The 17,500-nt window shown below is 42.6% G+C and overlaps 1 protein-coding gene across 1 annotated transcript in view; it reads right to left on the reverse strand.

Annotated features, from left to right (window-relative positions):
- Positions 1–17,500, reverse strand: part of col14a1b (collagen, type XIV, alpha 1b) — a 208,527-nt gene that overhangs the window by 82,335 nt on the left and 108,692 nt on the right. The window contains 4 exon segments of the mRNA XM_078290196.1: positions 262–365; positions 368–400; positions 6,931–7,005; positions 9,682–9,831. Of these exon segments, the coding sequence (XP_078146322.1) occupies positions 262–365; positions 368–400; positions 6,931–7,005; positions 9,682–9,831 (362 nt within the window).

Below are 17,500 nucleotides of genomic sequence, written 5' to 3' on the forward strand. Positions count from 1 at the left end.
TTTCTGCTCTGCTCTTCCCACAGATCACCTGTCAATCAAACAGTGTGGGCGGAGCTTGGATGTTCTGTTGCTGCAGTTTGAGTTTCTCTTTTCTTTGTCTGTTCAGTCATGGTGGCTATCGCTGCTCATGCTAACTACCCAGTTCTTCTTCTTCTTCTTCTTCTTCTTTTCCCGGGACAGAGCGACCAGACACCGGCTGTTTAGAACAGACAGTGCAGAAACTTTATGAACTGGATCTGGTTTCTGTATCTGAACCCGTACCTGGGTTCCGTCCGGTCCGATCCGGTCCAGCGCTCCGGAAGTGCTGTACAGGAAGCGGATGATCTTCAGGAAGTTTTCATCGCCGATACTCCAGGAACCGTCGACAGGAACACCAGGTCGGCCCGGGCAGCCTTACAGACTGAGAGAGAGAGAGAGAGAGAGAGAGAGAGAGAGGGAGAGAGAGTGGGAGAGAGAGAGAGAGAGAGCGAGGGAGAGAGAGAGAGAGAGAGGGAGAGAGAGAGAGAAAGAGAAACAGAGAGGGAGAGAGAGAGAGAGCGAGAGAGAGAGAGAGAGAGAAACAGATGAGCGGAGAGAGAGGGAGAGAGAGAGGGAGGGAGGAGGGAGGGAGAGAGAGAGAGAGAGGGAGAGAGAGAGAGAGAAAGAGAAACAGAGAGGGAGAGAGAGGGAGATGAGAGGGAGAGAGAGAGAGGGAGAGAGAGAGAGAAACAGAGAGGGAGAGAGAGGGAGAGAGAGGAGAGAGAGAGAGGGAGAGAGAGAGAGAGAAACAGAGAGAGAGAGAGGGAGAGAGAGAAACAGAGAGAGAGAGAGAGAGAGAGAGAGGGAGAGAGAGAGAAAGAGAGAGAAGGAGACAGAGAGAGAGAGGGAGGGAGAGACAGAGAGAGGGAGAGAGAGAGAGAGAGAGAGGGGAGAGAGAGAGAAAGAGAGAGAGGGAGAGAGAGGGAGACAGAGAGAGGGAGAGAGAGGAGAGAGAGAGAAAGAGAGAGAGGGAGAGAGAGAGAGAGAGATGGAAGGAAGAGCGGCGGAAGAGAAAAATCACAATTTGAAGAGCTGCTGACTGAAGGGACTGATGATATTTTACATTCTCTCTTCTCTCTTCACATTTCTGTTGTAGACAAGGAAAAGGAGATGAAAGGAGGAGGAGAGAGATGGAGAGAAAGAGGGAAGGATAGAGGCAAAATGGAAGGAGGGAGAGGGAGAAACAAGAGGAAGATGGATAAAAGAAGAGACGAAGGAGGAAGAGAGAGATGGATGCAAATCTGCTGTAAATTCACATCTGTTTCTTCTCATATTGCATTAATATCAATATTTTCATGATGTTTTTACCTATTTAATATATTAAAAAATATTTCATATTTTGGGTGTATTTGGTTATTTTCTGCATTTATTCTTTCTTGAAAGTGTCTGTTGCACATATTATCCATATAACCTCCACTTGCTATATTCATCTTTATGTTTATTTTTCTGTTTATATTCTATTCTTCTTCGTTGTATCCTGTTCGATCCAATCGCCACAGGAATCAATAAAGTTTCATCTCATTTTGACGAGAGTTTCTCTGAATGTAAATATTAAATACACATTCATTTTGATTGTTTTGAATTGAAGGAGCAAATCAAAATAGTCTAAACAGTTGGACAAATGCCTTTAAGAATAATACAGTCTGCAACTTTTGATTTTAATATCTTTGTTGTTGCTTTGTTTGTTTATTCTTCAACCTGCACAACACGTATGGATTTTTCTTTGCTTTCTTTGCTTCTGTCATTGTTTTATCACATTTTTTTTTTTACACTTTGCTATCAGTTCTGTGTTTTATCACCGTGAAAAAATAAACCAAAGTCTGATTCAGTTTGCAGAGCGGTCCGGCGCCACCGAGGCAGGAAAAGAAACTTTGGAGCGAAGTGAAGCGTTGATTGATTTGACTTGAAGAGGCTCGACGTTTAAACGATTAGAAGCGGCGCTGCCTCGTCGCATGCAGAGCACGGAGCCGCCGCCGCCGCCGCTCGCCGTGTGAATCTTAACGCCGAAGCTCTCCGTCATCCTCCGCTGGGTGGAGAGGAGGCGAGAGCAGCCAATCAGCTCCCTTCTCCTCTCATATCATCACATCCAACAGTCAGCCGGCGCCCGATCGATCCCGCCGAAGGATTTAATTTTCTGTTGTTTGCTGTTTGTTTATCCTAAATATCCACTTGGCCCTTAATGAGCCGCATTAGATCAGAGAGCAAATGACTTATTTTCTCTCACAATAACAAAACCGCCCTCCGGCTCGCCATTAATCAACTATCTCAGGGAAGACGTGTTAATCTGAGAATCGGTTTAATTCTTCTCATTTAAGACTTTATAACTCTGCAGTCACGCAAAAAACCTCGTAATCTCCTCCTAAAAAAGCCTTGGAGAGACTGAGACAGAGAGGGATGTGAAAGAGAGAGTGATGAAGAGAGAGAGTGGAGGAGACAGAGGAGAAAAACAAAGGAAGAGTAGATCAGAGCGGAGAGGTCATGTGGACTAAACCGGCTCGATCCACATCCAATTCAAGACTGATCTGCAGGTTTAAGACCTTTTTAAAAGTGACCTGGAATTGAATTTAAGAACAATTAAAAAAACACAAAAACAAAATAAAGAAACAGAAAATTGGCAAATCAACTGGACAGAGCAAATAAAAGAAAAACAACACCAGGAAATTGAATGTTTATCCCTGAATTGTCCTTAATTTAAGAGTTAAGAGTTATTAAGTGAAAATTAATGCAAAAGTTCCTGTCTCCCTGAATTTTTTATTAAGTTACAAAGTAAGGAGTCAAGATTAAGGGGGTGTTTAAGGAGGTTTCAACGGAATCTCCCCCATTAATAACTCCCTTAATACATTTTAAGGGGATTTTGCATGAATTAAGGGGTTAATTCATGTAAATTAATGAAAATGTAAGGTTATTTTAAGGGATTACTGGTTGGTAGAGATATTGTATTAATCATGTTCTGTATTGGGTCAAACTGACTGACAGACTGGAAGTGATGTAACACAACAAGAAAATAAAACTGTTGGTCAAACTACACAATTCAGGGTTTTTATTTTGAATTTAGAAGTTTTTATTTAGAAGTTTTAAGACTTTTTTCAGACTTTTTAAAAACTTGCAGATACTTCATACTTCAGCTCTTATTCTCCAACGTCAGATCTTTTCCTCTCGTCTCTTACCCTTTCCTATGATTTCCTATAATACTTTGTTTTTTCCTATAGTTTCCTATAATACTCCCATGTTCCTATAGTTTCCTATAATACTCCTATAGTTTCCTATGATTTCCTATAATACTTTGTTTTTTCCTATAGTTTCCTATAATACTCCCATGTTCCTATAGTTTCCTATAATACTCCTATAGTTTCCTATGATTTCCTATAATACTTAGTTTTTTCCTATAGTTTCCTATAATACTCCTATAGTTTCATATGATTTCCTATAATACTTAGTTTTTTCCTATAGTTTCCTATAATACTCCTATAGTTTCCTATGATTTCCTATAATACTTAGTTTTTTCTTATAGTTTCCTATAATACTCCCATGTTCCTATAGTTTCCTATAATACTCCTATAGTTTCCTATGATTTCCTATAATACTTTGTTTTTTCCTATAGTTTCATATAATAATCCCGTGTTCCTATAGTTTCCTATAATACTCCTATAGTGGTTGGTGAACATAAGCTGCTGTGAGACGTTTACTGACCTCACTGCAGAGGATTTCTGGGTAGTGAAGTCATTCAATTCAGACATTTACCTCTCGCTGCCTTTAGGAGCCGACAACGTTTGAAGTTACCGCTGATATCGCTGCTGTCGAGTGGAGGCACTAAGAAAAACAACCTTGCTTGTAGCTTGATGACAATGCATTTACTATATTATCCAGTGGGTTTTGAAATGGTTTCATAAGCCCAAGAGGTCGGGGAATTTTCTCAACCCATAGAGGAAACATGTAATCCTTCAACTGAAGAGGAAACATGAAAATCCCCAGAATTGGAGTTGCAAGGTTTTTACACAACAGCAAAATATGGGACTAATTCCTGTGTATTTACTGTAGTTGCAGCTGAGGGCAGGAAAACTCTCAATGCACAAGAGAAACTATTCCACTGCACGCTGAAAGGCTTCTGAGCCGTTATTACTTTCATATCGTATATCTCTGATGTTGTTTACTCGGACAACAAGTGCACCGACCTGTGTTTGTTTTAATATGTTTACAGAAGCAGATGGGCGGCGGTGCCAGCTGATACCAAATCAAACTTTATTGATCCCTGGGGCGGAGACTGGGCCGGTGCAGCAGAACAAGTAATTCAGCAGGGAACGAAGAAAAACAGAACATATGCCCTAAAATAGAATCTAAAATAACTTCAAACTGTAATAAAAATAATGAAGCAATAAAGCAATAAAAGTTGTAGTGCGTTGTATAAATGTATGCTGCTGACAATTTCAACATGTTAAGTAAACAGTATGAGTAGGAAACATGGGGAAAGAGTATGGATTAGTTTAGGTTTGTGGATTAACTTTACAATTAAATATTTTCATATTCCAGATAGTTAAATTATTTCCTGTATAGAAAGTTAACTCTGCAGTGGACGTTAGCTGGCGTTAGCTTAACCGCTAACTGTGGACCTAGCTCACGTTGAAGAATGAAAGAGATTTCATTATTACTTTTTAACTTGACGTCAACACAAAATAATGTTTGCTGTTGTAAAACATAACTTCCATGCATGGTGTAACAGTAAAGTTGCACGAACCTCATGCAACTCACAACTATTGTAACTATTGTTCTATTTCATCTCTTTTTCATCTTTTCATCTCTTTCATTCATTCTCTTTCATTTGTTCTTGTATCTAGTTACAAAGGTACCTATATGTAACTATTCTATATCCACCATTTGAAAAAAGTGACACCTCTTACCTACTCTTATAGTACAAAATTCAAACAAATGTTGTTTTTAAAAGATAGAAGGGAACTTAAGTGGCCAGTTGACAAAAACATCAAACTTTGACAGACTGGATCCTGCACTTCAGGTGCTGATTTATTTATTCTTTTTAAGAAAAGGATAAGCAGTGTTTGGTAAATGAACTCTACGCATGCTGATTCTGTGATGACAGATATGTGAGGAATGTCAATTACAGGTTTGCAGGAATAAACGGGCGCACCAGATTCAAGACAGAGGAGATTATAATTATCTCGTTTACAAGATTTATCTCTGAAACGATGTGTTATGTGTGTGTGTGTTGAAACTCTAAAATGTGTCTCTCTTTCACCACATGTTTGTGTTTGTGTACATGTGTGAGTGTCTTGGAGCTCTTAGAAGTGTGTGTGTGTGTGTGTGTGTGTGTGTGTGTGTGTGTGAGCATGGGTTAAGCCACATCACTGTGTGGGAAGAGGAGCGCAGTAAAGATTATTTACTGTACATGTACCAGAAAACAGTGGGCTGTCAGTGTGGAGGAGGCGAGCCCACACTGCCCCCCCCCCTGCAATATGTCACATTATACTTTACATACAATTAAACGTGTGAGAACTTGGACAGGGAGCTAAACTTAGTCTCTGTCAGTGAGATCACTATAGTTACATCTGGAGGAGTTACAAAAGAAATTAAGAAATTAAACAGGAATAACTATGGAGGAACACTCATTGTTGAACCACAAAATTCCTTATTTGCGTTTTTTTCCCCCTATTCTAATCATCATAGAGATCACAAATTAATTATTGCATTATCACAATATATCAAACTTTGCTTTCTCATGATCCTGACTAATTATCTTTTCTTGAGATGGTGACTTCAGGTTAATTGTCCCGTTTGAACTTTAAAGTGGGTTGGGCTTAACACCTGGCTCACCTGCCACGGGCCAGTAAACTACAAACAATAATTAATATACATTTCCATATAAATACATCACCCCTTTTCAATGTTACTGTGTGTATAGAAATAGTCAAGCTTAATTGTCTAAATCGTCTTTTAAAACACTTTTTTATGGACTTGGATTAACGTAATATTTTATGATTTGCATACTTTTAATTGTTTATTTACTTTATTTGCGTCTTGTTTTTTAGCTAATTTTACAGTTTTACACAGTCAGTCACTCAGTCAGTCAGTCAGTCAGTCACTCAGTCAGTCAGTCAGTCAGTCAGTCAGTCAGTCAGTTACACAGTCAGTCAGTCAGTCAGACAGTCAGTCAGTCAGTCAGTTACACAGTCAGTCACTCAGTCACTCAGTCAGTCAGTCAGTCAGTCAGACAGTCAGTCAGTCAGTCACACAGTCAGTCAGTCAGTCAGTCAGTCAGTCAGTCAGTCAGTCAGACAGTCAGACAGTCAGTCAGTCAGTCAGTCAGTCAGTCAGACAGTCAGTCAGTCAGTCACACAGTCAGTCAGTCAGTCAGTCAGTCAGTCAGTCAGTCAGTCAGACAGTCAGACAGTCAGTCAGTCAGTCAGTCAGTCAGTCACACAGTCAGTCAGTCAGACAGTCAGTCAGTCAGACAGTCAGTCAGACAGTCAGTCAGTCAGACAGTCAGTCAGACAGTCAGTCAGTCAGACAGTCAGTCAGTCAGTCAGACAGTCAGTCAGTCAGTCAGTCAGTCAGACAGTCAGACAGTCAGTCAGTCAGTCAGTCAGTCAGTCAGTCAGACAGTCAGACAGTCAGTCAGTCAGTCAGTCAGTCAGTCAGACAGTCAGTCAGTCAGACAGTCAGACAGTCAGTCAGTCAGTCAGACAGTCAGTCAGTCAGTCAGTCAGTCAGTCAGTCAGTCAGTCACACAGTCAGACAGTCAGTCAGTCAGTCAGTCAGTCAGTCAGTCAGTCAGACAGTCAGACAGTCAGTCAGTCAGTCAGTCAGTCAGTCAGTCAGTCAGACAGTCAGACAGTCAGTCAGCACATCAGACTGTAAATAAACAGTGATGATATGAAGCAGCTTGGCTGAGTCTCACTGTACCTTCCTTGGCGGGGGGGATGGTGGGCAGAGGGGTGGTGGTGGGGGGTTTGGTCGGTGCCGGGGTGGGGACGGGTACTGTGAGGAGGGAAGGAACACACACACACACACACACACACACACACACACACACAAACACACACACAAACCTACAATTAGACCATATTCATCATAAAACAACTATCGCCTAAATACATTCCAAAAACTACAAAGAGCCTCAAAACACACAAACCAGCCGTATGCATCAAACCCCCCCGCTCCCCCCCGCTCCCCCCCCCCCCCCCCCGCCCCCCCCAACATACAGAATGTGTAAAATAACTATATTCAGAGTTTCCTCCCCGCGGCTCGCCGGCTCTGTGATTACCGCTCCCTGTATAATCCTTCATCACTGCAGCAGCCGCAGTTTAAATCAAACTCTGATTGTCTCCGCTTTCAACTCCTAACCTTTTCCCTGTGTGGATAAAAAAACAGGACCCCCTCCTCCCCCCCTCCCCCCCCCCCCTCCTCCACACTTCATTCATTCACTGCTGTTTAGGCGGTAAATCAGCGACCTGCGGCGGTGAATTACTGGCGATGGCAGGTAGGGAGCGCCGGGCAGCGGCTGCCTGCAGCGCGGGGGATAGTCATTTGGAGAAAAGGCTCCGGCTTTCATTTGCATCAAAACAAAGCTATAAATCACCGTGGAGGCTCTCCGCAGACCGGCTGCATGCACACAAATACCTGCTTTATTTCTTTCTCTCTCTCTCTCTCTCTCTCTCTTTCTTTCTCTTGCTTGCTTATCTCTTTGTCTCTGTCTCTATTTCCCCACCTAGCCGTCTCTTCCTCAGCATCTCTTTCTCTTCCCAAAACCAATTCTTCCTTTCTTTCACTTCCTCTCTTTCTGCCTTCTCCATCCCTTGTTCTCTCTCCCTTATCAATTCTTCCTCTCCATCTCTTTCTCCATCCTTCCTCCCTGTCTCCGTTTCTCCCTCGTGCACTCTCTCTCTCTCTCTTTCTTTCTCTTGCTTGCTTGTTCATCTCTTTGTCTCTGTCTCTATTTCCCCACCTAGCCGTCTCTTCCTCAGCATCTCTTTCTCTTCCCAAAACCAATTCTTTCTCTTCCTTTCTTTCACTTCCTCTCCTTCTGCCTTCTCCATCCCTCGTTCTCTCTTCTTTCTCTCCATCTCTTTCTCCATCCTTCCTCCCTGTCTCCGTTTCTCCCTCATGCACTCTCTTTCTTTCTCTTTCTCCCCCCCCCCCCCTCTCCCTCCTTCCCTTCCTCAGGCTCCGTTCACACTGCGGGTCTTCATGCTCTATTCTGAATTGCTGCTCGTATCTGAATTTTTTTGGATGACTCTTCGTATTTATTCTAGGATGTAACTCGTACCTGACACCAATATGAACTGACAGCGATGTTGAAAAGACACGCAGAGCGACACTAACACATCTGTTTCCCTTTCCAACACATTCCAGTTCCAGTTTTGACTGAACTGAGGCATCAAGTCGTCTGTCTTTTCTTTCCATCGTTGTGTCTCATTGCCCTCCACGCTTGTTGTCTCAGGTGAATGATGTCAGATTAATTTATTGTCATGGCAACGCTGGCAAATTCCGATTCGAGCGTTCAAATATAAGTCGCAAGTAGGTCTCATGCCTCTGGATCTGGTTTTATATCACATATCCATGCGGTCCAGATGGGAACTGAAACAATGCGACTCCATGCAGCTTTTTGATGAGAAAGCATCAGATCTGAGTCACGTGGGAGGGGCAACATCAGATTTGGCAAACTTTCAGCCGCAGTGTGAACGGAGCCTCGGTCTCTTCCTCTCTCCTTCCTCCACTCATTTCTTTCTCTCTCTACCAGGACGGCGACAGAAGAAGTTACAGGATCAGCTCTGTGATTGGACAAACAACTACAAACAACGGCCAATCAACCTCATCACCTTATCAAAACACTTATTAACACGACTTTTCCCTGGATAAAAAAAGGTTAAAATAAAGAAAATAAATGAAATGATTGGCTGGTTCAGAACAGGAGCAGGACGTCTCTCCTCGCTCCCAGGAGCATAAAAGCTGTTTCATGTTGGAAATGATGTCATCATCCAGCCAGCCAGCCAGCCGCTAGTGGGACGCTTTAATACGCAGTGACAGCTGGTGACAATTTGTTTGTGTGTGTGTGTGTGTGTGTGTGAATGAGTGTGTTTTCAAGCATCTCTGCAATATTGTGATCATAATGCATGTACAGGTGCGTGTAAATGTGAGTTTGTGAGTCACATCACATGGAGGAGGAAATTACTGTGTCAATGGTGTGTGTGTGTGTGTGCCTATATATGTGTGTGTGTGTGTGTGTGTGTGTGTGCATGCCTATATATGTATGTGTGTGTGTGTGTATGTTAGCATACACGTGTTTAAGCCTCACATGAGAAACTTTGAAAAATTTGTTTGCATATCGTTGCTGTCAGGTGAAAACCTCGTATCTCCAAAATGTCAACTATTCAGAAAGTAAGAAAACCAGCCTTGTTTTCAGCTTGACCTCCACGACTATTAGAGTTTATTTAATTGGTTTTGAAACGGTTTCATAAACTCAAGAGAATTTGCTCATCCCACAGAGAAAGCATGTAATCACTCAACTGAAGATAAAACGTGAAAATCACTAAAATTGTAGTTCCATTTTCACCTGACAGCGACGACATGATGCACGCATTCCTGTATTTCTGTGTATGTGTGCAGGTGTTTTGTGTGTGTGTGTGTGTGTGTGTGTGTGTGTGTGTGTCTCACGTGTCTTCTCGATGGCGGTGACGGCGGGGCCCTCGGTCCCGTCCTGCAGCTGAGCGTACACACTGATCTTGTACTGCGTGTTGGCCTTCAGGTTGTTGAAGCAGTGTCTGCTGGCTCCGCCGCTCAGCTTGGTCTCCTGCTTCTGACCGTCTGCAGGGAAAACACCAGAATCACTCTGCTGTCAACATGGAAGCTGTGAGAGAAAACCCTCTTCATGTAGACAAGCCTGTCTTGAACGTCACACAGTGCAGCCAAGTTAGTATATTTTCAAAAAGTAGTCGCAAGATCCTCGTTTTTTTATTCAGTCTGCATCTTTGTCCCTCAGCCTCACTGTGGTGTTTCTGCTGCTCTTCCCACAGATCACCTGCCAATCAAACGGTGTGGGCGGAGCTTGGATTTTCTGCTCATGCTAACTACCCAGTTCTTCTTCTTCTTCTGTTGATTCCAAACAAACCGGAAAAATGTAAAACGCATCACTTCCACTGTTTAGAGAAAGTAAAATGTCACAGATTATTACTTTAAAGCAAAACTCCAGATGATCCAGATGATGCTAAATATGTATTATTTTTTATATACAACGATCTATTGTAGTCCAGTCAAGGCAAATAATTCAAAATCTACACTCTATGCATCCAATCGCATGGTGTGTAGATAATTATGATGAATCGAGAATCAATTTTAAATCTTAATCGTGAATCCAACAATTGAAATCGAATCAAATTGTGAGATTCCCAAAGATTTCCACCTCTAACAGAGAGACAGACTGACGGAGGAAGGTTGTTGGTTAAATTCCTCAGGATATTCCAGCTGTTCCAGATGTTGCCTGGTGTTAAACCCGAGCTGCTTCACAGCCTTTGGGCAAGGCAGCGATCCACCTGCTGCCTCTCACCTAACTTCCTCAACTTTTTTCCCGTTTGTCATCTGGACGTTTTTCCTTCGTCTTTCTCTCTCGGACTGAGATGTTTCCCTGAGTCCCTCTGGAGTGTTTTCTGTCTCTCCAGCACAGTTTGTCTTCCTTCTCTTCTCTCGTTTTTTCCCCCCCTCCTCCTGTGCCTTTATAAACAGCACAAATAAACTAAATTAAAATTAAACTTCTTACAGTTTACAGTCAGGAACACTTGATGGACCAAATCCAATTACTGAAATAATCAACATGTGTTTGTTGGTTGTGTCACCGGTGGCCGGGCGTCTGCTGGCAACGAGTCAAATAAATTTCCAAAAAAACCTGTCAAAAGAGAAACTTATCCGCGACAAAACACACACACACACACATCTACAACTTCATTACACGGGGCAGGCGGCACATTTTAATGAGTCGGTGTTGTGCCAAGTCATTCACAAAAGGTTCAGCCTCGCAATAAAACTGCCAACACAAAACAACATCCAGATACGCTCATTTGAATACTGCACAGGTGTGTGTTGCAGACCTGTGACTGCACAGATCCAGGTGCATTTATTTGCAAATGCCGAATGTGTCTGTTGAGAAGCGAAAGTCAGCTTAAGACCTGCAGGAAGGCCACCGCTGAATATTCACTCCGCCTATACTGAGCCGTCTCTGAATACATTTAAGTCCCGTGCATAAAAAAAAAAACCTCCGACTCAAACTGCTACACTGCAAAATCTGTCAATACCAGCAGAGGAAAGAGTAGAATATCCTCCTCGAGTAGAAGTACTGTTACCTTTCTGATATTTTACTTCAGTAAAGGTACCGGTGTAAAAATCTCCTTCAGTAAAAGTAAAAAGTGTGTGATTTAAAATGTCCTCAGAGTAAAAGTTCCTGAGTTCCTCTTTAGAAAAGAGAGCGTTGTTAGTTGTGATCTTTTCCATGTGATTCTAACAGGAGAGAGGTCAGAGTTCAAACTAGATTCTTTTAACTGGAAACATTAGAAATGACAAAATAAAGTGCAGAAACAAAAGTAAAGTCAGATTCCTCTTCTCACTGTGAATGGATCCACAGTTTTGTCAGTTTACGTTGATCCAGTTTCTGTTGCTGATGGAGAGACACAATCTGTTCTGTGATGGATGGATTTAAAATGGAGTGAAGGACAAAACTGCAGGAAAAACTTAACTTAAGTAAAAGTTAAATTAGTGACTTTAAAAAATACTCAAAAAAAGGTGCTCAATTACAGTAACGTGAGTAGATTTAATTAGTTACTTCCACCCTTGCTCAATACTAACAAGTCGTCTTATGAGCTTATTTTGCTGAAAATACAGTTTTAACAGTGAAATAATCCAGTGTTTCCAATGCAGGTGACGGTATCCCAGCATGCATTTGACAGACAGCGACATGCAGAAGGAGGCCAAGTTCAATGTCGACCCGAGTGCAAATACATTTTTCACCAAATTATATTATAGTGTGGTAAAAAAAAATCAAGTTAAAACAGATTTGGAAACTGTTTTGAACTGAGATTAGAAAGATATTTAGTATTATATTTACTGATTTCACCAAACGATGCAGGCAGACTCGAGATGTCTCAACTTTCATTTCACTGTATTTACGCAGGATTTCAACAGCTAAGTGTTTGCTGTGATCTTTACAGCAGCACAAACACATGACAGTGAAACGATCTCACTCCACTGGCCGATTCTTTCTTTCTACATAAGATTTTAAGACTCAATCACTTGTGAAGATAGACCATTTTTTTGCAGTAGAGTAGAGGGGGGGATTATTCAAATACCTGGCAACCCCAGCCACTAGCCGGTGTGTGCGTTATTTTCTAAAAGCAGAATCTCATTATCCTGCAGAGATTTCTCAAACCTTCCAGTTTAATTCAACAATAACCCTCCGTCCCATAGGGGATTTATTTATGAAAATATGATTTACTGTCTTTTTATCGATCTTTCTCTTTCTCACTCTCCCCCTTCCCCTCTCTTCCCCCCCCCTCCACCCCTTCATACCATAACTTCATACCACTTCACCTCTCTCTCAGCCGCCGAGGTATTTTCCCCGGTAATTATTTACCGACTGCGCAAACATAAATCCTCATTTAGCTCTGTTGTCTGCTGCGCGGCCCGCAGCCTCGGCGCTGCCTGCAGAAACACGGGGGAGTTGCAGTAATACGCGCGTTGTACGTGACGGTAATGGCGGCGAGGCTGCTGCACGAGGCCTAAAGGTGATGAATAACGGCCATTACTTCCCTATTTGGTGGATGACGGCTGTATTAAAAGTAAATCTCGCCTTTGAGGTGGCAGCTGAGTTCTGGATGTGTGGAATTGAATCGCGCCCGCACCATCTGCTGTTTGGCGTTATTTAGGGCCGGTGGAGTGTGTTATCAGTTTCAAATGAATGGGAAAATATACAATTATTCCTGCTGGCGCCGAGCCTGGTCGCCGCGCCAAGTCAGAATTGAGGAAAATTACTTTAATCGCGAGGGAGTTCGCCCCGGGTGACGCTGGAGCAGAGACGTTTTTCGACAGCTAACGCATCAGAGGTGCAGTGGAGACCGCCGCAGTCGAGTCCGAGACCAGGTTCGGTCGAGTTCGAGTCAAGACCGGGGTCCAAAGAGGGTCGAGGCCGAGTGAAGACCGAGACCAGAGCGAATCGAGTCCTGTTCAAGACCGAAATAGGAAATAAACAGTGCACATGCTTTTCTAAATGTAAAAATAAGGAGTTTCTAAGGATGTGGATCTATCTGCAGGAGCTCTGTGCGAAACCCTTTGACATCCAGCCTATCAGTGCACAGGAAATGACTAATCAATGCATTGAAGTTCGAGGACAAGACCAGGTTCGAGTCAAGACCGGGTCCAAAGAGGGTCGAGACCGATTCCCATTTTAGAAGGAAGGAATTTAGAGCCTCTGATGACCATATTCTAAACAGTGCAATGATAAATAAGTTTGATCTACACATTTCCCCAGAGGGGTCAGAGGTCACGGGCAGATGTAGATTCTTCAGTATGGCTGTTTCCTAATGTTTCTAATGTTTCTAATGTTTCCTAATGTTTCCTAATGTTTCTAATGTTTCCTAATGTTTCTAATGTTTCCTAATGTTTCCTAATGTTTCTAATGTTTCTAATGTTTCTAATGTTTCCTAATGTTTCCTAATGTTTCTAATGTTTCTAATGTTTCCTAATGTTTCTAATGTTTCTAATGTTTCCTAATGTTTCCTAATGTTTCTAATGTTTCTAATGTTTCTAATGTTTCCTAATGTTTCCTAATGTTTCTAATGTTTCTAATGTTTCTAATGTTTCAAAAGCTGAAGTGATATTCAGAAACGTTGCGGACCGCCCCTTTAAGAAACCTGCCATTCACGTCCCGTTCTGACTCACTTTGACAGAAGCCGTCACTTCACTTCATTCCCACACTCCCACACACACACACACACACACACACACACACTGATGGTCGGCTGGATGATAAATACTTAAGGTTTATAAAAAGAGACAGATTCCCGCCCTCCTCCCAGCACACAGCTGCATTGTTTTTGCTTTTATTGTTTTAATGAAGCTTTCCTCTCCCAGGCTGCGGGCGGAAACTTCACCCAGACGAGAGGAAACTAATTCTGCGGTTTCTCCTCCTCTCTCGTCCTGAAGCTTCCCTCTCTGAACAGACGCAACAATTACCGCCGCCGCTGTAACGAGTATATCTCATCCCGCCGCTCTTGGCAGCCGCAACGCCGACCTTTTCCTTTTCTTTTTTAACGTGCGCAGCAAATGTAAATGTCAGCGGGGCTCCGATCCGTAAGCCTCCCGGTCCACAGAGCGGCCCAGTGTCTGACTGCACAGCTAAACCTTTAAGACCGCCGGCACGTCCGCCACGGGAAACAACAATATCTTTGTCGTCTCGGGCTGCTTAAGGATTCGGACGCGGACATAAGCTCTGCGGCGCATACTGAAACTCCCACTAATGAAAGCGCGCAAGCGTGCGTGAAGCCGCCTCCCACGGGCGCAAACATGCGGCGTGGGAGATCAGCGCCGGGCGGGACGGGAGGAGGGGGGGTCAGAGGAACCATCAGGACCGCATGGATTCTGTCTCGCACTATAGCTTGAAGATTGATAAAACGTGCTGCCGTATGCACACACATATGCAGGCACAGATGTAGCCTGCATGCATGCAAGCAAGCAAGCACACACACTCAATATGCACACACACACACACACACACTCAATATGCACACACACACACACACACACACACACACACACACAGAAGTAGGTGATAGCGATGCGTGGTCACGTCTAATAAGCTTGTCAGCTCTCCGCCTAAAATCCCATATGTAATCCAGACAGCCTCTTACCAAGCCTCTGGCAGGGTGTGTGTGTGTGTGTGTGTGTGTGAACATGTGTCAATACAGTATGTGTGTGTGTTCATCTGTTTCTTGCAGTTAAACCTGCCAGCCTTGTTCAGAGGATTGGTAAAATAGACAGAAAATTCGTCAAAAAGATGTGTTTTCAACGACAGAACATCTCTCTTCCCGCGAGACTTGGAGCGTGACTTGTTCTGTTTACACAGGCGGCGAGAAGTTAGACAGACAGACTGTGGACTTCACTAATGAAGAAGAATGAGATTTTGTTTTCAGAAATTATGAATCTACAGGCCAGAGAATGAAAACTAATACCAACTCTGGATTACTAAAAGGTTTCTATCTTCATACTTTGAATAATGCTAGTTGCCTATGATTACTTAAAGGAGGGGTATCATTTGCTTTTTCAGCAATTTTATATAATTACCTGGTCTCTATAAAATACATCTGTTAAGTTTTTTTCAGTAAAAATGGTTTAGTTACAGCTTTAGCTATTCACTTCCCACTGTTTGTTTCCCACCTACAAGAAAATAGGTTGTTTTACATAAGCACCTTCATATGCTAATAAGCTACTGCTCTGATTGGCTGGCCATTCTGGAAGGCCCGCCCTCCTCTTAGCGCTGATTGGTCGATTTCAGACAGTCCAGTGTCTACATAGACACTGGAGCAAAATCTGACTGGCTTGTACAAGGGGGCGTGTTTTATAGTTGGTGACTGTGGGGAAACGGCATAGTAACATGATTCTGTTTTTTTACTGTGATTACTTCACACCTCCAAGTACCAAAATCACCAGAAATACTAAGAATTGCCACATCCTAGGATACCCCCCCTTTAACATTACTTAACATGCTGTATGCTAAAGCGTTACCATGCGCACAGGACAGAGCGATCTGCTGGAGACAAAGAGATGAGTTTGGTGCCAATCCTCTCTTCAGGATATTTGGTAAGGAGGCCAATGGCCCAAGAAGTCAGTTTAGCCCAAAATGCAACTTTTATGACTTTAAAATAACAAGAAACAGCAAAGATATACATCATCAGCCTCTGTCTGTGACCCTGTGCCTAAATTATGTTAAATGATGATAAATTATTGAATTAAATAGTGCATTTAGTCAATTTTTTCTGATGTGAAATGGATTTCCTGTTAAGTTACAGTAAATGAGCCTGGGTTCATGTCATTCGGTCACAACTCGATAAATCTTTCAATTCAATAAATAAAGTTTTTCAGGATAATGTAACGTCTTTCAAGACATTTCCCTTCAAACACGGGAATTTGTCTTTAACCCCTCGCACCCTGAGTTTCCCCGTAAATTTCAAGTAGCTTCAAAGTTATAAAAAACATTTCTGCCAAACTGTACGACAACGTCTGATCCATATTCTGTATCTGCTGCTCCAACGCTTCACTGAAGCTGCAGCTGCTGATACTGAGAGAAATATTCAAACCTAAGATGACATTATTTTATAGCTGCACCATCACAACAAATGGAGAAAAAATCTAGATGTCTTGTGCTTCATTTTCTCCACATTTCCCTGTAATTCAGCCGGACATGTTTGGTGTCTTTGGAAACCTTGGGATCTGGAGCATGAGTTTGTAATGATGGAGCCACATGAGGGATCGGCAGGGTGGAAGAGTTGATCAATTGAATTACTTGTTTTGTGATTTCTAATAACAACTCATATATTGAGGTGAATAAAGTGACAATTCCTGAAACCTGCCAAACAATCTGATGATGCAGAGAGAATATTCGACTACAGATACCTTGAAGTAAGCTGGAGAAGTCTGGAAACGAGACAGAATTACTTGTCAAGCTTGGCAATTTTTTGCAGTTCATATTCTGCACAACCAAGGAGTTTGTATTCCCTTCCCTCTCTGTCTTCCCCGCCTGCTGTCCGGTCCGTCTCCTGAGCGAGTCTCCCTCCGGTAAAAAGTGGGCGGGGCCAGCGGAGAGGCCGCTGTAGTCCGACGGGATTCGCGGCTGCAGCGTGTGAACCGGCACCGACGCCGAGAGTCAACACACTCTTCTATCAGCGCAGTGTGAGGAGAGCTGCTGAATATCAATGTTGGTTATACTGTATGTACATCTGGAAACGTGCAGGTGACTGAGAGAGAGGCTGAGTGTGTGTGTGTGTGTGTGTGTGTGTGTGAGAGAGAGCGAGAGTACCCTCTTTCTCTCTTGCTCGCCCTTCTCTCTGTTTGTTTGATATTCTACAAATCCACTGATCCACTGGGACTTGATGATTTATGTACATGTGCAAATCTCTCTGTGCATGTTTGTGTGTGTGTGTGTGTGTGTGTATCTAAATGTGTGTGTATGTACTATATGTAAATATGTATGTATGTATGTATGTGTGCATGTGTTTGGGTAGATATACTGTATGTATTATGGTTTGACAGATATGAGTTTTTGCAAGCTGAGATGACAACAATATTTTTGGATTGAAGCAGATTGAAGATATTTTATGCCAATATTCAATTCTAAATTTTAAATTAATTTTGAGCATTTAAAGCCACTTCCATCATACCAGCGGTGGACGACACTGACTGGATGATATCTGATGTTTATTAAAAGAATAAAAGTCTT

The sequence above is a fragment of the Centroberyx gerrardi genome, chromosome 19, assembly GCF_048128805.1.
Source record: "Centroberyx gerrardi isolate f3 chromosome 19, fCenGer3.hap1.cur.20231027, whole genome shotgun sequence".
NCBI lineage: Eukaryota > Metazoa > Chordata > Actinopteri > Beryciformes > Berycidae > Centroberyx > Centroberyx gerrardi.